The 18,440-nt window shown below is 35.4% G+C and overlaps 2 protein-coding genes across 7 annotated transcripts in view; one reads left to right on the forward strand and one right to left on the reverse strand.

Moving 5' to 3' along the window:
* The window catches only part of CHODL (chondrolectin), a gene marked incomplete at its 5' end in the record, with an annotated part of 606,923 nt that overhangs the window by 156,571 nt on the left and 431,912 nt on the right, over nucleotides 1–18,440 (forward strand). The gene's annotated exons all lie outside the window — the stretch shown is intronic.
* Nucleotides 433–18,440, reverse strand: part of LOC307186658 (protein EURL homolog) — a 31,531-nt gene continuing 13,523 nt past the window's right edge. For all 4 annotated transcript variants that reach the window (XM_079922050.1, XM_079922049.1, XM_079922047.1 and 1 more), the window contains exons 3-5: nucleotides 8,172–8,708; nucleotides 7,105–7,167; nucleotides 433–5,316 (exon numbers count right to left, since the gene is read on the reverse strand). In XM_079922050.1, the coding sequence (XP_079778176.1) occupies nucleotides 5,150–5,316; nucleotides 7,105–7,167; nucleotides 8,172–8,708 (767 nt within the window). In that variant the 3' untranslated portion in view covers nucleotides 433–5,149. The remainder of the gene's footprint in view (nucleotides 5,317–7,104; nucleotides 7,168–8,171; nucleotides 8,709–18,440) is intronic.

Below are 18,440 nucleotides of genomic sequence, written 5' to 3' on the forward strand. Positions count from 1 at the left end.
ATTTATGTCAAGTTCTAAGTCAGGCAAATGCAAATTACGGTGATAGAGATCAGAACAGTGGAAAGGAAATGGAGAGTGAAGAGATTAGAAAGGGGCCCAAAGAGGGGATGGTTACACAGTTGTATACACTTATTAAAACTCAAACAACACACTTAAAATCTGTGTATTTATTGTATGTAAAAAGTACACTCCAAATTAAAAAGTTGTATAGACATCTAGAAAGCCACAGGAATCTTATTTTCTGCTTCTGAACTCCTGGGACAGAGGGAATATTAAGTATCAAAGAAAGATTCTCACAAAAAATTAAGAAATTGTTAGACAACAATTCTAAGTATAGACTCCCTAATCGTGAAAAACAAAACTTTTCATTTGGGTCAATAATTTAAAGAAAATATACGGACACAAAAATATCCACTGAAGCTAGCAGATAATAAAATATTTATTTTATTGTTGTAAAATTAAAAATAGTAGACAAGCATATGTAGTTACAGTTCCAAAGCAGAGCAATACAAATATATAAATTATTGCAGTTTTAAAAGGAAAATATAACAGCCAAGTAATGTCTAAATAAACTTTTTTGAAACCAACTTGGTTTTCATCACTGCAGCTTCATTTTCTTTTCTCAAAGGTCTTAGACAATTTTGTACGAATTTCTACTCAAGTTTAAAGCAACATTAACACACACACAAATTGTAAAAGTATGAATGGCATTTAACAGAAGTCACTACTGAACACTTCCTAAAATGCCTCTTTTGGAGGCAGTAGAATGGAAATAAACATTCTACACGTTTGAAAGAAGAAACACACATTTACTAAAATTCCCTTTGCTTTCTGTGCAGTTGAGGGAAGTTCAACTAACACTTTTTCTGAAGGGAGGGTGGAGGGCAATACTCATCCTCATGATTTTTAAACTTTTTAATTTGGTAGGATTAAAATTGCGGACTAATTCAACATCACTGAAATGCATTAGTAATCTGGATTATTTTAAACTAAAAAGAATAGGAAAAGCATATGTTACAAACTAGGTGCTCAAGAAATCTCAACGCTAGAGACTTGCTATGATATGGTTCATAGCAAGGTGACCAAGCTGCTTAATAGGTTAGACTACATTATCATAAGGGCAGTTATGAAAGGATGAAGTGAATGAAAATACTTAAGACGCTGGACAGAACCTTGTTATTCCAAACACAGTATTACAGCCCCCCTCCAAGATACCTTTACTTGTGCCAGAGCCTTATTACCTTATTATTTTGGTAATAAACTCTCTCCCACCCCACCACCACAAATTTCCTCAAATAATTATTTCCACCAACCTAAAGTTAAAAATGCAATTGAACACTGAAATGAAATCAATTATCTTTGCTTTTCAGCCACATCTGAACAAAAGATATTTAAAAAAAATCTATTTGTAGAGTACTAAACTTTTTATTAAGTACTTAAAATTACTCACATATCTTACTTTAGCATAAAAATAACACTACAAGAACTTTACACTGTACCATTTGAAAATTTTTTATGTCACATAACTTAATTTTATGGTCACTAACCTGAACCTCCTACTAAGCTACACAAATAATTTCTTTAAAAGTTCCTGCTGAGGTTTTGAGCATATACATTTTGTATTACATTTTACAACATTAATAACACTAGCAGATTTCTTCCAAAACAAAACAAAATAAAGCCAAAACTGGTAAACATTAACACATTCATCCCAAAATATTAAAAAAAACCCCAAAATGTGGCAAAAACTGACCGAAAGCCTCAACATTGTAAACACCTAGGTAAAAAAAATATATAAACAAAAAAGAATGAACTTTAAACCATTTTCAGCGGTAAAGAATACAGTAAAATAAAAAAACCAAGAAATCTCAAGATGCTTGTCAAGATGCCAACAACAAAAGAATATATTTTGACTATATTTCTGAAATCACTTTCCAACATGAATTTCTTTTAAAAACAATCCTCAAATGCATATAAAAATGGGCACTTTGTGGTGAAATGAACATATAATTTGAAAAACTAACAACATTTCTCTGCTCCAACACTGTGTGTAAGCAACTACATAATGGAAAGAAACACTATCCTGCTGCCTGCATGCATCATCTATTATTGGTCTCTTAAGTGCATGCCTTTAAGAAAAAAAAGACTAATTTGGATACTAAATACTAGGATCAAAGGATAATAATCGCAAAGTAAATACGTTTTTAGCTTAAATAAAAGGCTGCAAGCATTTTAAATCTTTAAAGAGAACAATCTTGTGTGGTCAAAATAACTTTAAACAACAGATGTTTTAAACTTAATTCAACTTGTCTAATTATGAAATCTAAAGTGAAAAAAATATTAGTCTTATTTCACTCCCTTTAGTCACATAAGCTGTGAAGATGTCAATAATGGCTGATTAGCAGTCTCTTTTTTTACCATTTTTGAAACTAAAGGTATATGTGAGGTTTTCTTCTAAACTTCCTCAAAAAGTACTAACAACTCTGCAGAAAAATAGCCAAGCATGGTAACCAATATTTGCGGTATTTCATGTTCTCTGAAAACTCAACTCTATCCCTTACCCTTATTTTAGCATATACAATAATTGAATATTCAAGAAAACTAACATAGGAATATAAAATAAGTTTACCAAATATTTGGATAAACTGCTGTGCAAAATACTTTTTTCAAAAATTTTTTTTAACTAGGATATCCTTCCAAATTAAGTACTAGTGCGAGTACCAGCACCACAGGTATTTTTTAAGAGCACCTTGCCTTTGAAGGGCTTAAGTAAGAAATATCTAAATGGAATAAATTAGACTCCTCAATTAAGACCTTGGTATATACGCCCCCATGCAATTGTGCCAAACTCATTAGTAATGCTATAAATTCGCCAGAAACTCTAAGAAATAAGCAAACACTTTCTTTGGATAACACTGTTATATTTGGGACTGCACCATATGGCTCATGTTCTGGCAACAAGCTACTACTTACATCAAAGGCAACACATCCCAAACTTTTACGACTGTCCCTAAGTGACCTAAATAGAACCACAAATGTGTAGAAGCACCCTGGCTGGGAAGATTCTTAATGAATTATGTCAAAAAAGAGTAAAGTCAAATTTGAAAATCTGACCATAACAACGAAGCACTGAGATACTTATCAGCTTCATCAGGAAATGTCTTTATTCAACTTATAGTTTATAGATTTTGATATTGCACACATTCAATTAAAGCTTATCACAACTAAGGCAATGCATTCCCACTCCCTGGATTTTTTTTTTTTTTTTTTTTTTTGTGGTACGCAGGCCTGTCACCGCTGTGGCCTCTCCCACTGCGGGGCACAGGCTCTGGACGCGCAGGCTCAGCGGCCATGGCTCACGGGCCCAGCCGCTCCGCGGCATGTCGGATCTTCCTGGACCGGGGCACGAACCCGTGTCCCCTGCATTGGTAGGCGGACTCTCAACCACTGTGCCACCAGGGAAGCCCCCACTCCCTGGATTTTAAATTCATTCTGGGTGACTCAAAGGATTGAGAGAAGTTGAAAACATCTTTCAAAAGCTCCCTCCGAAAAGCAGTTATGTCATATTTCAAAGAAAACAAAATCAGTGAGATATCAATTGATATCCTCAGGCAAATTTAACACATTTTAGCGTTACAAAAAGTTGTTTTCTACTAGATTGAGGTGTTTCTTTGCTTAGTCAAATACTCTTTGTGTTCAAGACTAAAATCTGACCCAAACCAGGGCAGGCTGCCAAATTTAAGGCAGAAGTTATTCATATCTTTATGTGTGAAACTGCCAAGTTAATGGGCTTTTCTGTGGATTCTTTCAAGCAAAGGATCTTACCTCATAAATACATTCTAAGTACTAGTTGAAAACAGAATTTAGAGCCCATTTTAATTCTGCATTGGTTATAGCTTTTACTATATTATTTGAAAACTTATCTAGCTGTTTGAGACAAACTGTTCAGAATTCTTTGGAAACATGATAGGCAATACGAGTATCCTCTTAAAAATGGACTTTTTTTTTGAATTAAGAGTACTGTTTTTCTGTGACTAGCAATCTTCTCTTTTCCTTTGGATTCTAAAGTTTAGAAAATGCTTTCTTTGGGCACTACTTTCAGTGATGTTGATAACAGAATTTGGACAGTTGAAGGATTCTTGAACTTTTATCTTAAGTGGTACACAAAATGATTTTAATTTTTTTCAAAGATAGGACAACAATTTCATGGCATATTATATTTGAAGACAGACATTACATTTGACTTGGAAGTGAGACTTTACTTAAATTCTGTCCAAATCTAACACATCAAAGTCATTAGGATGAAAGTAATAATGACGTAGAATAGGCTTTTACTTCTATGGAGACAAGCTGACATACAGAAACTAGATTAGCATTTTCTTCTTGGACTCATAACTGTTTTTGTTAGAAAAAAATAATGTCTTTTATTTTCCTGTATACTTGCTTTAAAAAGTTATTAATTCCTCTTTCATAAGAGTTATTAGAAGTCAAAACAATTCAACTAGATAGATTTCTATGCCAAAATACATTTATCTTTGGAAAATAAGATAACAGCTGTAAAAACATTATTAAGAGAATAAAATGCAGTGATCTGAAATATGGGTAACATTCACACATGAAAGTGTAAATATAATATACAGAGCCATTCAAATACATTTATAAACAGAATGAAAAGGTACCTAAAATACTATTTTTATATATAAAATTTTCATATTAAAATATTGCTCAATAAATAAGAGGTGATATTATGAATTCCATTTACCTCTTAAATGTTATCTTTAGTAGTTTAGACTAACCTAAGAACTTTGTTAACCTTCTGTTGTTCTGACAGGTGAATTACATTAAACCATGTTTAACAAAGTCACACTCTAACAGTATATTTAAGTAGTCACATATGGTAAAAGTTAGGGAGGGCTGTTTAGTAATTATGGGAAAAAAGATTCCCCAAATGAACCAAAATGATTAACCCTAGAAGACTAGGGTGTAATGATCTGCTTTATTTGACAAAGATGTTAAACACTGCCTTAAGTTTTGCAAATTTAATGACCATAAAATAATTGACCATAACTTTCTTCAACTTCTTCAAAGTGTGCATGCCCGGCAGGCCAAAAAAATGGCAGGCCATAGGAAGGACGTGTAAGTTTAGAGTTCAGTTGTTTATGGGTAGGTGTGACTTCATTCCCGTTCGTCCCATTTGCAGACACGGTAACTTGGAATAGTTCTTGAGAAGCTGTTCGATGGCAATGTGGCGGACATGGAGCTCTGAGGCCAAAGAATCTTTTTCTTGCACTTGGTGGGCTAACTCTTCAAAAACTTCTGTAAAGATTTAAAAAGTAGTTCCATTTTTAGTACACAGAAAGCTAATCTATGATTTATATTTCAAGTACTTTAATTAAAATGAATGCACTGGGCAAATGTTTGCAATGAAAGTAGTTTGAAACCAAGGAAACGGTTGTGTTTTGATCATCCTAGGAAGTTGTATGCTTTGCATAGCCAACTGGAATACTGTTTTTCTTTTCTCCATCAAATGAAACTTGAGAGTCAAGCAATGACTTAGAGATGCATAGCAGAAATGGCAGTTACAGCTACCTCTGAGATACTTTTCTCAATCTGAACAGATAAACAGGTTCAATCAATTTCTAATATGACTTATGGACAGTAAAGTGCCCATTAATACCCAGGTCTGGAACCCCCCCCAAGAGGCTTTGGAATCAGACTACCGGAGTTTTGAATCCTTGTTCTGACTCTCACGAGTCTCAGGCAAGTAACTTAAACTATGTTTTTTTTTTTTTAGTAATTTATTTGTTTTTGGGTCTTCGTTGCTGTGCGCGGGCTTTCTCTAGTTGCAGTGAGCGCTTCGTTGCAGTGCTCGGGCTTCTCATTGCAGTGGCTTCTCGTTGCAGAGTGCGGCTCTAGGCGCACGGGCTTCAGTAGTTGTGGCTCGTGGGCTCAGTAGTTGTGGCTTGCGGGCTCTAGAGTGCAGGCTCAGTAGTTGTGGCGCACGGGCTTAGCTGCTCTGTGGCATGTGGGATCTTTCCGGACCAGGGCTCGAACCCATGTCCCCTGCAATGGCAGGTGGATTCTTAACCACTGCGCCACCAGGGAAGTCCTAAACTATGTTTTAATTTCTTCTTATATATAACCTCGATAATGAAAGTAAGCACTTCACAGGTTTATTGTGAGTATTAAATAAGATCATACTTGTACTTACCGCAGAATAAGTACGTGATAAATATAAGGTGCTATTATTATTATCTTATTATTCTGAGAGGGTGTGTGGTCAAGAAAGACTACTAGCTTTGGAGTTAAAGACAGGGGTTATAATCCTTAATCTGTTACTGACTGAAAGCATGATCTAAGCAACTAAAGCAACTGCAAGCAACTTAATGTCTCTGAAGCACAGTTAGTTTCCTCACCTAAATGGAAATCAATTGCAGGAAAAAAAAAAAAAAGAAACAGTTGGGGAATTTGAACACTGTTTCAGCATCCTATTTGATGATGTTAACAAATTACTAGCCATTTTTTTTTAAAGATGTGATAGAGGTTGTGATTGCCTAAAAAATGATGTTATTTTTTTGAGAAAATCCTACACTATTTACGGACAAAACAAAATGTTGTCTGGGATTTGTTTTAAAATAATCCATGCTGGAGGTAGGGGTGGGTCGAGGGGAATGGGTGCACGCAGAGATGAAGGAAAATTAGCTATGCTTTTGATTATAGTTGAAACTGGGAAAGATGGGTCAACGGTTCCACTATACTATTCTGATTACTTTTGTGTTTAGAAAATTTAATAATAATTAAGAAAAAACGGGGCCAATACCACCTGCCCTAAAAGAACTGCTAAGGAGCACACGTGCACAGTGCCTGGTACAATAGTAGGTAGTCAAAAACATGTTAGTAAGAGGTAGAGATTAAGTTGTCTCCGTTTTCACCTAAAAAAGAACCTATTTCACCTGCAGTTCATAAAGAATAATAATAAGAATTCTTTTTGCTCTGGAAACTCGAGCAGGTTCTAATCCCATAATTTAAATGCAGATGAAGCTAACAGGGGATTTTCTGTATCAAAATTTGCACATGTAAAAAGCACTGACACTGAGTCTTTACCCTGTATTTGTTGTCGGAGCTCTGCATTCAGTTGCTTTACCTCACCAAGAGTCATCGAATTCACTGAAACATGAAAACATATTCATTATTACCATGACAACCTGGGAAAAGAAGTTATCTACACCACCAACACAATATCCTATTTAAAAGAAATATTTGCACTTATCTTCCCACATAACATTCTGCAGGGCCCCAAGATTCATTCATTAACTCCTAAAGTGTTGAGTTTTCAAGTTCTGACCACAACCCACAGTAAGAAACATTTCACTCCCAGTCTACCTCCACCTGTAATAAAACGTTCACTGAAAAACTCTTAGCATTAGGTCCAATGGATTCTGCTATTTCTCATTCTGTTTCAGTTTTTAAAAAGTGCTAGTCACTACCCATCAAGTTGATTTTGCTTAAGCACTACATGCTTCATGATGTGTAGCTTGAAAAACACTAAAGTGCTATGGAAATAGTTTGAAAAATCAATTTGTCTACCTAGCTATATAACCTTAGATAATTCATATGCAGAATCCCAAGCGCCCTTCTAGCTCTAAGATCACTTGATTTTAAGTCAATTAAAATTATCTTAGCTTCTATGAGTTTTTGAAGAAATAATATGCAGACTGAATGAGTCAATTTTTCCAAGTACACACATTACCTTTGGCCTTTAGTGAAATGTCAGATTTCTGCTTTTGAAATGCCACCCCCAATTAGTCTTGTAGGGATTAGCAACGTGCCAGTGTGTGTTTGTCAATGGTTGAGGCTGTACTTCTAAACTATATGAACCCTGAACTTTCCAATTCACAGTTGTCGATTCCATTCCGTTAATAATTTAAAATGGCAAAACAAATGATGGGCCTGCAGAATTCCAATGGTTTAGGACCTACTAAGGAATATTCCAAAGAAATGACGAAGAGTTTTAAGACATCTCATTTTTTGCTAGGGTGAACCTGTCATTTAAATACTGTATTTACCAAATCTATAATATCACAGCAAAATTCTTGACACATCACATATATAAAACATATAAAACCCCAACAAAACTCCAACCTTTACCTTTTCTCCCTATTTTTACTTACATTCTTCTCTGCTGTAATGTGGATGCTGGGTTTGGACATTAGCCTCTGGACTAGAGACTGTCTCTTCTTTTTTCTGTTCCTGGTTGTGACTATGAGGCCACAATTGACTATTGTGGCATAAAGTGGCACCTGAATCTTGTAACACAGCAAGCCCAAAGTCCGTATTTTCCCTCTGTTCCAATATTCTTTGTGTACAGTTTGAGAGGCCACCTGCATTTCCATCTATCCACTTTGCAGAATACTTTGGTACTTGGGAGTCAAACTGTGGGAGTAACTTTTCATCTGGCTTATGCCTGAAATTAAACAGGTGATGCTGGGGATTTTTAGAACATTCGGAATCTGAATCCAGATCCTTATTTTGTGCATATTGTACAATCCAGTTTATCTTCTTACTCAAAATGGTTTTAACTTCTTCATAAGTACTTTTTGAAAGCTTAGATCGAGGACACTCCTGGTTTGCAATCAAATGGTATTTTTCAAAGCAGTCTTTATGGCCCCTTAATGATTTGGTGTGCAAGAGATTAGATTTTGGTATTCCTAAAGAAAAAAAAGAAACAGAAGACTTGAGACAGTTTTGTTTTTTATAAGGTGCATTGAGAAATACAAATCTTAGTAAAACACAGTCACTGATAATTTGTAAATCAGAGGAAAAATGCTGAAGGATATTGGTATTAATATAAAATACAGACTAATAATTTATGCTTCAATTTAACTATTCAGTAAATTCTGAATAGCAGAAATATTAAATTCTTATGAATAGTAAAGCCTTTCTAAGGGCTTAATGATTCAATTTCAACCTCAGCCCAGAGGCATGTTGTTGCATAATATTAAAAAATACTACTGAACCAGCAGTTTACATTTACAGAATCTTGGCCTTGATATTATAGTGCTTTCTTCACTAATCCTCCTGAAGTACACACTTGAAAAAAATTTCTATTATAGGCTCAATAAGAGAAATGCTTGACAATTTTTTTCCCAACAAAAAACACAGTAAATCATGAACTTAAGTTATTAGTTACGTTTTTACTGGGGAAAGATAAACCAGAACCAGAAAAATACACATTAATAAAAGCCTCAAAAAGTCGATGAACTGTTTATTTTTTTAAGTAAGAAAAGCATCTAAAATGTTTTCACATGTTTGATACTTATTAAAACTTTATCAAGATAATTTTATCTCTAAAAGAAATGCATTACACACAATTATTACTCATATAGCAACACATTCAGTCTACCAAGATACAATAGCCAGTATAATTCTTGAACTCACAAGTGTTCATTATGCACCATAAATAATGGAAATATTCATATTACATGTTTATGTTTCCCAACTTTTTAGTACGGCTTAAGCATACTATCTCAATTGTTTTTTAAAATACAGAATACCTTTTCAAATACACAACACACTTCCAAATATAGAATACATTCATACATTTTCGTAAGTTCAAACCATTTAAGGTCAAACAGCAGTGCTTTTATACTGAAGGTGAATAAGGGATGTGGAACTGAAAATTAATGCCTGCCAGAATTAAGCAGTCTAAATCTGCTTAGCTTTGAAAACAGAGTAAGTGGAGAGCCACTCAGGTGCTAGGTTAAAAAAAAAGTTTTAGCTGACTTCGTCAGAAAAAATTACATTCTGTATTCACCCCTTGTTTTAAAAACTGAAGTTGTAACAATTTTATTAACTGATCTGCAAATGCTGGCTAATACTAAGATAATGAAGTATTTGTGCTTTAATGGCATCAAATCAGGTATAAAAGTGCTTGCGAATACTGATTTGTTCCAAAATGACAAAACATCAGCCAATGGTAGGTCCTGCTAAGACTGCCAAAACCAGTGCTAACTGGGCTGTCAGTTCCCTCACAAGTAAGCTATGGGGCATGCCTCCTAAACACTAACAGTCTAAGCAGATGAGAGTCAACGACTCTCACCAGGAAAACTCAACTATCTCAGCCTTGTTTCTTCCACTGAGTGTAAAAACTGAACTTAAACAGAATTTCATACACGTTTTATTTACCCCTTTGGTACCTGTACTGCAACTGTGTGTATACATATTTTTTACCAGTTATTGTCTGGTTGGGTCAAATTTCCAGCAGAATTAAAATATTTAAGTGCAAAACCTCACAGCTGTATTTCAAAACCTGGTAAATTAACATAAAAAAGGAAGTTCACAAACCTTGATTAGAATAAAAATATTAAAAGTATTGTTATTATGCATGTTTCATATCATAAGTAAGACAAAAAGGTAGTTAGTATCAATTATAGACAAAATAAGAAATACCTCCATTCTGCTGTTTGATTCTAATACTTACTGCTAGGCAGAGAGAACCTGATAGCTTGCTTACTTTACTAACTTTGGAGGATTCATTAAAGAGCTTCCTTACTCTTTATAAACTCTCTTAGGGCTCACTGGCCTAAGATGAGGCTGACGGCTAGCTAATCCCTGAAACAGTAAACAGTCTCATTCTCACTCGGTCCACTGCCACAGCACTAATCATGTAGCTAAACACGCGGGCCTCTCACTGTTGTGGCCTCTCCCGTTGCAGAGCACAGCCTCCGGACACGCAGGCTCAGCGGCCATGGCTCACGGGCCCAGCTGCTCCACAGCATGTGGGATCTTCCCGAACCGGGGCACGAACCCGTGTCCCCTGCATTGGCAGGCGGACTCTCAACCAATGTGCCACTAGGGAAGCCCTTGTTTTTTCGGGTTTTTAAAATTTTATTTGGAATGTTCAGAAATTGTATTAAAAAAAGATAAAAAATTATATGAAACAAATTTCCTGATGTACCCCACAGCTTCAACAACAAATCAGTATGATGGATGTTTATTTGAAGACTAATGTGGGCTTTTAAAGATATTTTTACCCAACGCTGCTTCTTAGTAATTCATGTAATACAACTTTTTGTCCTCCAGAAATAATTTTTTAACTTTTACTTAAATCCCCAAATGAATGCTTGGAACCCGGTAAGCACATGATTATATGCATATTGGTAATCTGCTGAGATAAACAGCAAGTCAGAGAACTACAATATTCAATTTAATGTGAAAATACATAAATGTAAAATAAATTTCCGATTCAGACACTCAGGTGAAAAATCCCCTATAAAAGACATAAAAAAATTCATGTCAGGAAGAGTTCTGAATGTGGGAAATATTTCTACTTGGATGTCCCATAGGCTTCTGAAACTCACCCTGCCTAAATGACACTCCTCTTCCTCCATTTTTACCACCCAAACCCAATCTTCTTCCTGAGTCTGGTACCACCACCTGCTCAAGGAAGAAACCTGGGTGTCCTCCTTGACAGTTCTTCCCTGCACCCCCATCCCAGATGTTTTACTGTCCATCTTAACGGATTTTTTTCCCCCTAAAGTCTAGCAGTACAGCATATTAAATCCTCCTTCACTCCATTATTACTCCCACTACATTATCTGGGTCTTCCTCACCATCCCATCTAGTTCTCACTTCCTCTAAAGAAGGCTTTTCTAACCAGTAATATCTGAGTTAATCACACCAGACTGTACAGTTGCTTCTTCACTGGCCTTTATCCCCTGCTAGAAGGTAAGTTCTGTGAGAAAGGGGACCATCTGTTTTATATGCATCCTTATTGTCATAGTGCCTGGCACACAGCGAATACTCAAGGAAAATTAAATGAATAAAGGAAAATTAAAATTATATTAAAAAACAAACCTAAAACTTATTACCAGTTATTATTTGAGGTCTACTGCCATTAAGTTTTGCCCATCCTAGCAAGGTAAGTAGGACGTGCAATTAGGCCAGGCTCTCAGAAGTTAATTAAAGGCATCTTCCAGTAAAGTTACTCCTATGTTTATAGTTTAACGTGCCATTAGTCCCAAGAACTAATGAGTGGCACTGATACAGAAATGGCATTCCTGTGGCATCATTCAATCGGCCATACAAAATCAGGAACTTCTATTCAATTACATATTTTCATTAGAAATGTACATACAGTGAATATACAAGAAGGCTATTTTATGTATACTGTAGCTCATTCATCCAGATCTGTACCTGTAACTTCTTTAGCTCACTAAAAATTTAAAACTTGAATCAGTTTTAAAGTTCAATTTGAAAATGTTTGTCTTATAAACATAGCTTAAAATATGCAGTAGCAGAAGAAACAAAAAATTTAATACACGGACTACTTCGTATACTTGAACAAATTATTTTTTAATCTAGAAAAGAATGTGAGTAGCCCACTTAATTTGTATCAGCAATATAGGTGTCATTGTATAAACTCCTGAAGTGATTTTGTTTTTTCCACTTTATCAGTTCGAATATAAGAGTAACAACCACTGCTATTATCAGAGATCCCAGTGAGTTTCCCAACTGACTTTACAATTTTAATTGCATTTACAAGTGTAAACCGCTCTGAGTACCATTTATTTCTTCAGCAGCTTTTGAAAGGGAATGAATCTAAATGCAATTAAATAAGTTGATACTTTTGAGAACCTGAGTTATAAGTAATTTTCAAACCAGTTCAACAAAAATTGCACTGAAACTTCCTTACTAATAAAAATTCTGAGGGCCAATATAATTGACACCTTAACTATCATAAAATCTTTAAAACATAACACAGAGATGTCCATGTAACTGTGTCTTGAGTTCATGATTATTAGAGAACCAAGACCTTACTTGGCAACTGTAATTGCTAATATTTTTTAGAAGTATGTACTAGTTTCTTCTGGATAGAGGCTGTTTAGAAATTTATATAGGCGGTACATTTCTTTTTTATTTATTTATTTATTTTTGGCTGCGTTGGGTCTTTGTTGCTGCGCGCGGGCTTTCTCTAGTTGCGGCGAGCGGGGCTACTCTTCGTTGCGGTGCGAAGTCTTCTCATTGCGATGGCTTCCCTTGTTGCTGAGCACGGGCTCTAGGCACGTGGGCTTCAGTAGTTGTGGCTCATGGGCTCTAGAATGCAGGCTCAGTAGTTGTGGCGCACTGGCTTAGTTGCTCCGCAGAATGTGGGATTTTCCTGTACCAGGGCTCGAACCCATGTCCCCTGCATTGGCAGGCGGATTCTTAACCACTGTGCTACCAGGGAAGCCCCTAGGCAGTACATTTCTGTATGAACAGTGGTATTTTAAAAAGTTAAGCTGTTTCTATTCAACAGTTTTCTTTTTAAAGTCTTCCCACTTTCATTTCTGATTTTGTTACACCATTCTCACATACTTTGAAAACCCTCCCACTAACCCATCTGGCATGCTATCCCCATTTTTATTCTTTAAATTCCTCTTTAGGATCAATTTGCTTTAAGAAAACTCGGTTATACTCATAAAAGAGCAAGAGCCACTCAAATGTAGATCTTCCTGTCTACCTATCAGTGTCACCCTTTTAAAACAAAGATATTTCCATGCATATATTTAATATGCCTATTGTAGTAACATAATTTTTCCTCTCACAGGATGATACTCTCAATGGCACTAAAAAATAGCCACAAAACCCAAAACACTTAAGAGTTCTATGACGTGTCCCATTACCTTCTGCTTTTACCCCCAGCCTCTTGAAGAAGATCTTATTTATGATTTGGTGGTAATTATGCAATCTTTCCCTGATGGTTCCCTAGCTGGTCCTGTCAAACAGTACCATCTCTCAGCCGACTACACTGATGTTACATGCCTTTTATTTCACACGTTCTCAAATATCATATCATCTGACTGCCTTACGCATATATACTCTCTGTCAAAGAGTATTACTCTCTGTCAAATTCCTTCTGAATTTGACTACTATATTTCATTTCTCAAAGGACTGGCTTCATACAATTTGGTATTCCATAGGTAGAGCAAATATAATACAACCAATAGTTGGACGTAAAGCTGTAATACATGTTACCATATCAGTAGGAGACTGGAAAGCTCTAAGGGAGTAAGCACTTCAACTTTTACTACAAACGTAAAAGAACCAGAATTAGAGAACTGGCAGTATTAGTTTTCCAAATGGTGGGTTTGTGTGTTCTTTCTTAATTTTTAAATAAGACAAGATAATTTAGTTATAATTTAAGTTCCAGGTTGTTAACAGGCTGTGAAGAAATTTTAAGCACACTGCCTTTAGACATGACCAACATCTGTGCAACAATTCACGCAGTACTGCTTCAAAATCTTTTTTATGGAGGCTCACATTTTGCCCAGAGTAAAGACTTTTCCAAGAATTAAGGTGTTTTCTTTTTATGATGATCTTATCTTGGTTGCTAGGAAAGGGAGGACAAGCACCTGCATGTTTACATGTTGCCCATATTAAGCCATGTTTATGTACTTCTTTAAGTAACTGTTAACTGTAAAGATGGAGGGAGAGCTAAACTTTGTTGTACTAAGAATGAAAGGACTGAGCTGTTATGCCTTTGATTTTGAGGATCAGGTTCCCATTTCTGATAAAATGACTAGAGGAAAAGTTCTGTAAGTAGAGGTGGCACACCCACAGCCTGAAGTCTGGATCCATACTGCAGCAAGTTAAGTTTAGCCTACAAGTGTTCTTTTTCTTAAAGATTCACTTACAATTTTCAATTTCTTGGTTTCTCTTAAAAACAAAATCAGAAGATCTGACAGCAACTGGCTAGTAATGAGAAGCAGCTACTGCCTGAACATTAGGTAAGTGCTCTCCAATTCAAACAGTCCTTATCCTTCCTTTCATGAGTGTGCAGGAACTTGTGACCTAGCAAGCTCCGCAGCCATGTTGGTTAGTGACTCTCACACTATACTCAGACTCTGTGATGACATAGGTCTGGATTGCTTCTGTGTAAATAATGGTTGTCCCAATGATGCTTTGACACCCAAAGCGACCAGGCTACTCTGCATTTGACGATCAAGCAGCAGCCAAGCCATGATTCAAGAAGAGTTATTACCATTATACCTACTGCTGGTCACACATGCAGTGGGAGGATGCTCAGATTGTCTATCCTGTCACTGACAAAAGGCAGATCAGCCCGAAGGTGGGAAGGCAAGGATGGATAGTTGGAGCACCTACTTCCTTCCTTAAACCCAAAACAGGACAGGCTTCTACCTCTTGGAAAATTTTACCAGTTGTCCTATGTGCCTTAGTGAGTACTATGATAAACAGTGCTCCTTTCCCCACCCCCTCATGCCACCTACAGTCTGCCGTATTCAAATACGCAACAGTGTATTACTGGCAACTGTACTAAGCCGATATACAGATGGGTTCAGCAACTTGCTTTTTCCACATTTTGAGAATCACTGCCTTAAAGAAAGACATACCAACAGGTGGTCTTTAGACAGCATATTTCTGCTTAGGAGATGTTTATGCCATTTTAAAATTTTTGTGTGAGCTAAGAGGATTAAGCAGTTGGTCAAAGCAGCTTAATCCAATAAAGGAATTATAAGGGCAAATTTCAATCAGCAAAGTGTTCAGAGAGATGATGTTAAAAGATAAATCTCAACCTCAAGTAACCAAGGTAGCCACAGCAGAACTGAGTTCTTTTATTGATGGATCTATAAACTGCAAATGATGTGTCAAAAAGAAAACCTTTCTCAGTGAATTTTACTTTTTCATTATAATGGTTGGGAAATTGGGGAAACACACCTACATAACAACTGTTTATTACTAACAGGGTACAAAAAAATAACAATCCACACTCAGTTCTGCTCTCAAACTTAGCTACCTGTTTTAACAAGAAAGGTCCAATAGAACTCTCTGTGAAGATGGACACGTTCTCAATCTGTGCTATATAATAGGATAGCCACTAGCTACATGTGGCTATTGAGCCTTTGAAATGTAGCTAGTATGACCGAGGAATTAAAGTTTTAACTTTAATTTTAATTAACTTAAATTTAAATAACCAAATTGTGGTTAGGTTACCATATGGGACAGGGCAGCTTGTCCATAGGTAATTGATGACGTGAAAGGGTACTTGGAAAAAAATATGAATGGAAGCTATCCATGTTCAGGATACTAAGCTCACAGCAGCACAGAATATAAAAAGCTAAAATTGTTTTTCTAGCACATTAAAATATATTATATTTAGACTATAATTTTTAAGTGGCACAAAGAATTAAAAGTTATATTATAAAAAATTTTAAGTCAATAATCCAGTTGACCCAAGTAACCCTCTACTTGTTCCATTTTTCTCCTAAATAAAACTTCCCTAAAAATAGGCAAGGTTAAAAAATATACACATTACCTAAACAAAAGACAGTCTGGAAAAAAGGCTTTCATAGTAACACTGGATGAAAGAGGATAAACCACTAAAACAAAGGAAATTTATGGGTTCAAAAGCCAGAAATGTGATAGCCATATGCACTCTGCCCTTTATCTCCTGAACTGCCTGCCATCTGCCCAGTTAAGGTTTTGACTGATTTATTTTCTTACAAATAAGAAAAACAAAATGAAAAGCTGTCCTGCAGCTATTTATAAAACATCTGTTTTGCATCTCAACTTCTCTGCTTATATTTGAATCACTGTTCCTGAAATTCTAGTTGACTATTCCTTATATAAATGCTTTATAGCAATATCTATTAATTAGAGATTTACTAGCAAGTGAATTTGAAGGCATTTATAATTTAATTACTACTATAGGTAGTAAATGGTAAAAATTAAGACATGGGAAACAATCACTACAATTCACCAACCATTTGATTAGAAAAACTAAAGATTAAAAAAAGGTGATAACTGATGAATCATACTGTAAAATATTAAAAAAATATTGTGACTGTGTATTATAATTGAATCATAGCAATTCTAGAGTAAAAAGAACTTTGATTAGAACAAAGGGTTTGGAGAACTAGTGTACAATAAAATCATTCCATGATGAAACAAAGTTTTAAAAATTATGGTCCAATGCAATGAAACCTTTTACAAAAATGTCAGCATAGTAGAATTTTACCTATTGACACGAAAAAGATGTTTCTGATATATTAAATTAAAAGACTGGTTATAAATAGTATATATAGCCTGATTTCATTTTTTAAACACAATTTACCACGCACACATGCATACTCTATGCAGAAAATAATTTAGAAAAACAACATACCAAAAATATTACGAGATTATTGGTAGATAGGTGGGATTATAATCTTAAAATTCTTCTTGCTTCCTGTATTTTGATTTTTCTGTAATAGGCATAGTTTGCTTTTTTAATGGAAAAAAAGACTATTATGGGAGAAAAAAAATCTTTTCTCATTTTTAATAGTGAAAATTTAAAACATTAAAAAAAATGCCCATAAGGAAACATTTCGGTCTGGGAAAGGAAATGGTGTTCCTTAGTCCGAGACAAATTAGGTTTTGTACTGTATGTTCCAGTGAACTAAGTAAAACAAAAAATTTACAGCTGAAATGGTAAAGATACACATACCTAAAATATCCCAATATTCTGAATATGTTTTTAAATTGAGAATTTCCTTAGACTAACAATGTATCTATCAAAGGATAACCTTCAAATGCAAGAAGTCCCTCTCCCCCAAAGTAAGATTATAATGACAGTATAGTTTTATCTGGCAATCCTTGTTGGAGACCCGGAAGACTTCAAAGGGAATGAGGGAAAAAGACACTGATACAAGAACAGAATTCATACTGTTGAAAGAAACTGTGGGGAAAGGATTGGCTGGGCAGCTCCTACATGAAGGAAATTACGGCAGCTAGAGCAGAAAAATCTACTGAAAGCCAAATCATAAGAAGGTAAACTCAGGATAAAGTCAAACCTTCTCAATGTACATAAAACAATGAATTATTTTGGCAACGGAGGAGTTGTTCAATATACAAACAAATCATAGTAATCTTTTCAGTAGAATTTCATCTTTTCAGATGAGATGAAAACAAAACCCTTCTATATTTCAATTTAAATCAACACGAACATTTGCATCACATACTATATTTACCAAAGAGCTCCTATATTCATCATCTTTCTGTGATCCTCGCAGCAGCACTGTGAACACAGGCAACATCACCTCTATTTAATACATGTACTCCAAAAGTTAAGCAGTTGCATACTTGGAGGAAGAAGTCAATGGTTCAAAACAGAGGGAACTAGATAAACAAAAGTGTTGAAGTGAGAAAGAAATGGAGGAAAAGAGAGGAAGGGAGAGACAGCGTGCACAAATGATTGGCTTGTAGAGTGCCTTTGGAAGGGTAATGAAAGGTCAAGGTAGCCAGTTAAGCAGATACCTGGTCATGAAATGTCCTACATGTCATGTTAGGGAGTTAACAGCCTAACCAGATGAAAATAGTAAGGAATCGAAGAGTTCTAAGAAAATGAACAGCATGCTCAGATTTGCATTTTAAAGACCTTTCTGGTGATACTGAGAGAGAAC

The sequence above is a fragment of the Stenella coeruleoalba genome (genome assembly GCF_951394435.1).
Source record: "Stenella coeruleoalba genome assembly, chromosome: 5".
In the NCBI taxonomy this organism is placed as follows: Eukaryota; Metazoa; Chordata; class Mammalia; order Artiodactyla; family Delphinidae; genus Stenella; species Stenella coeruleoalba.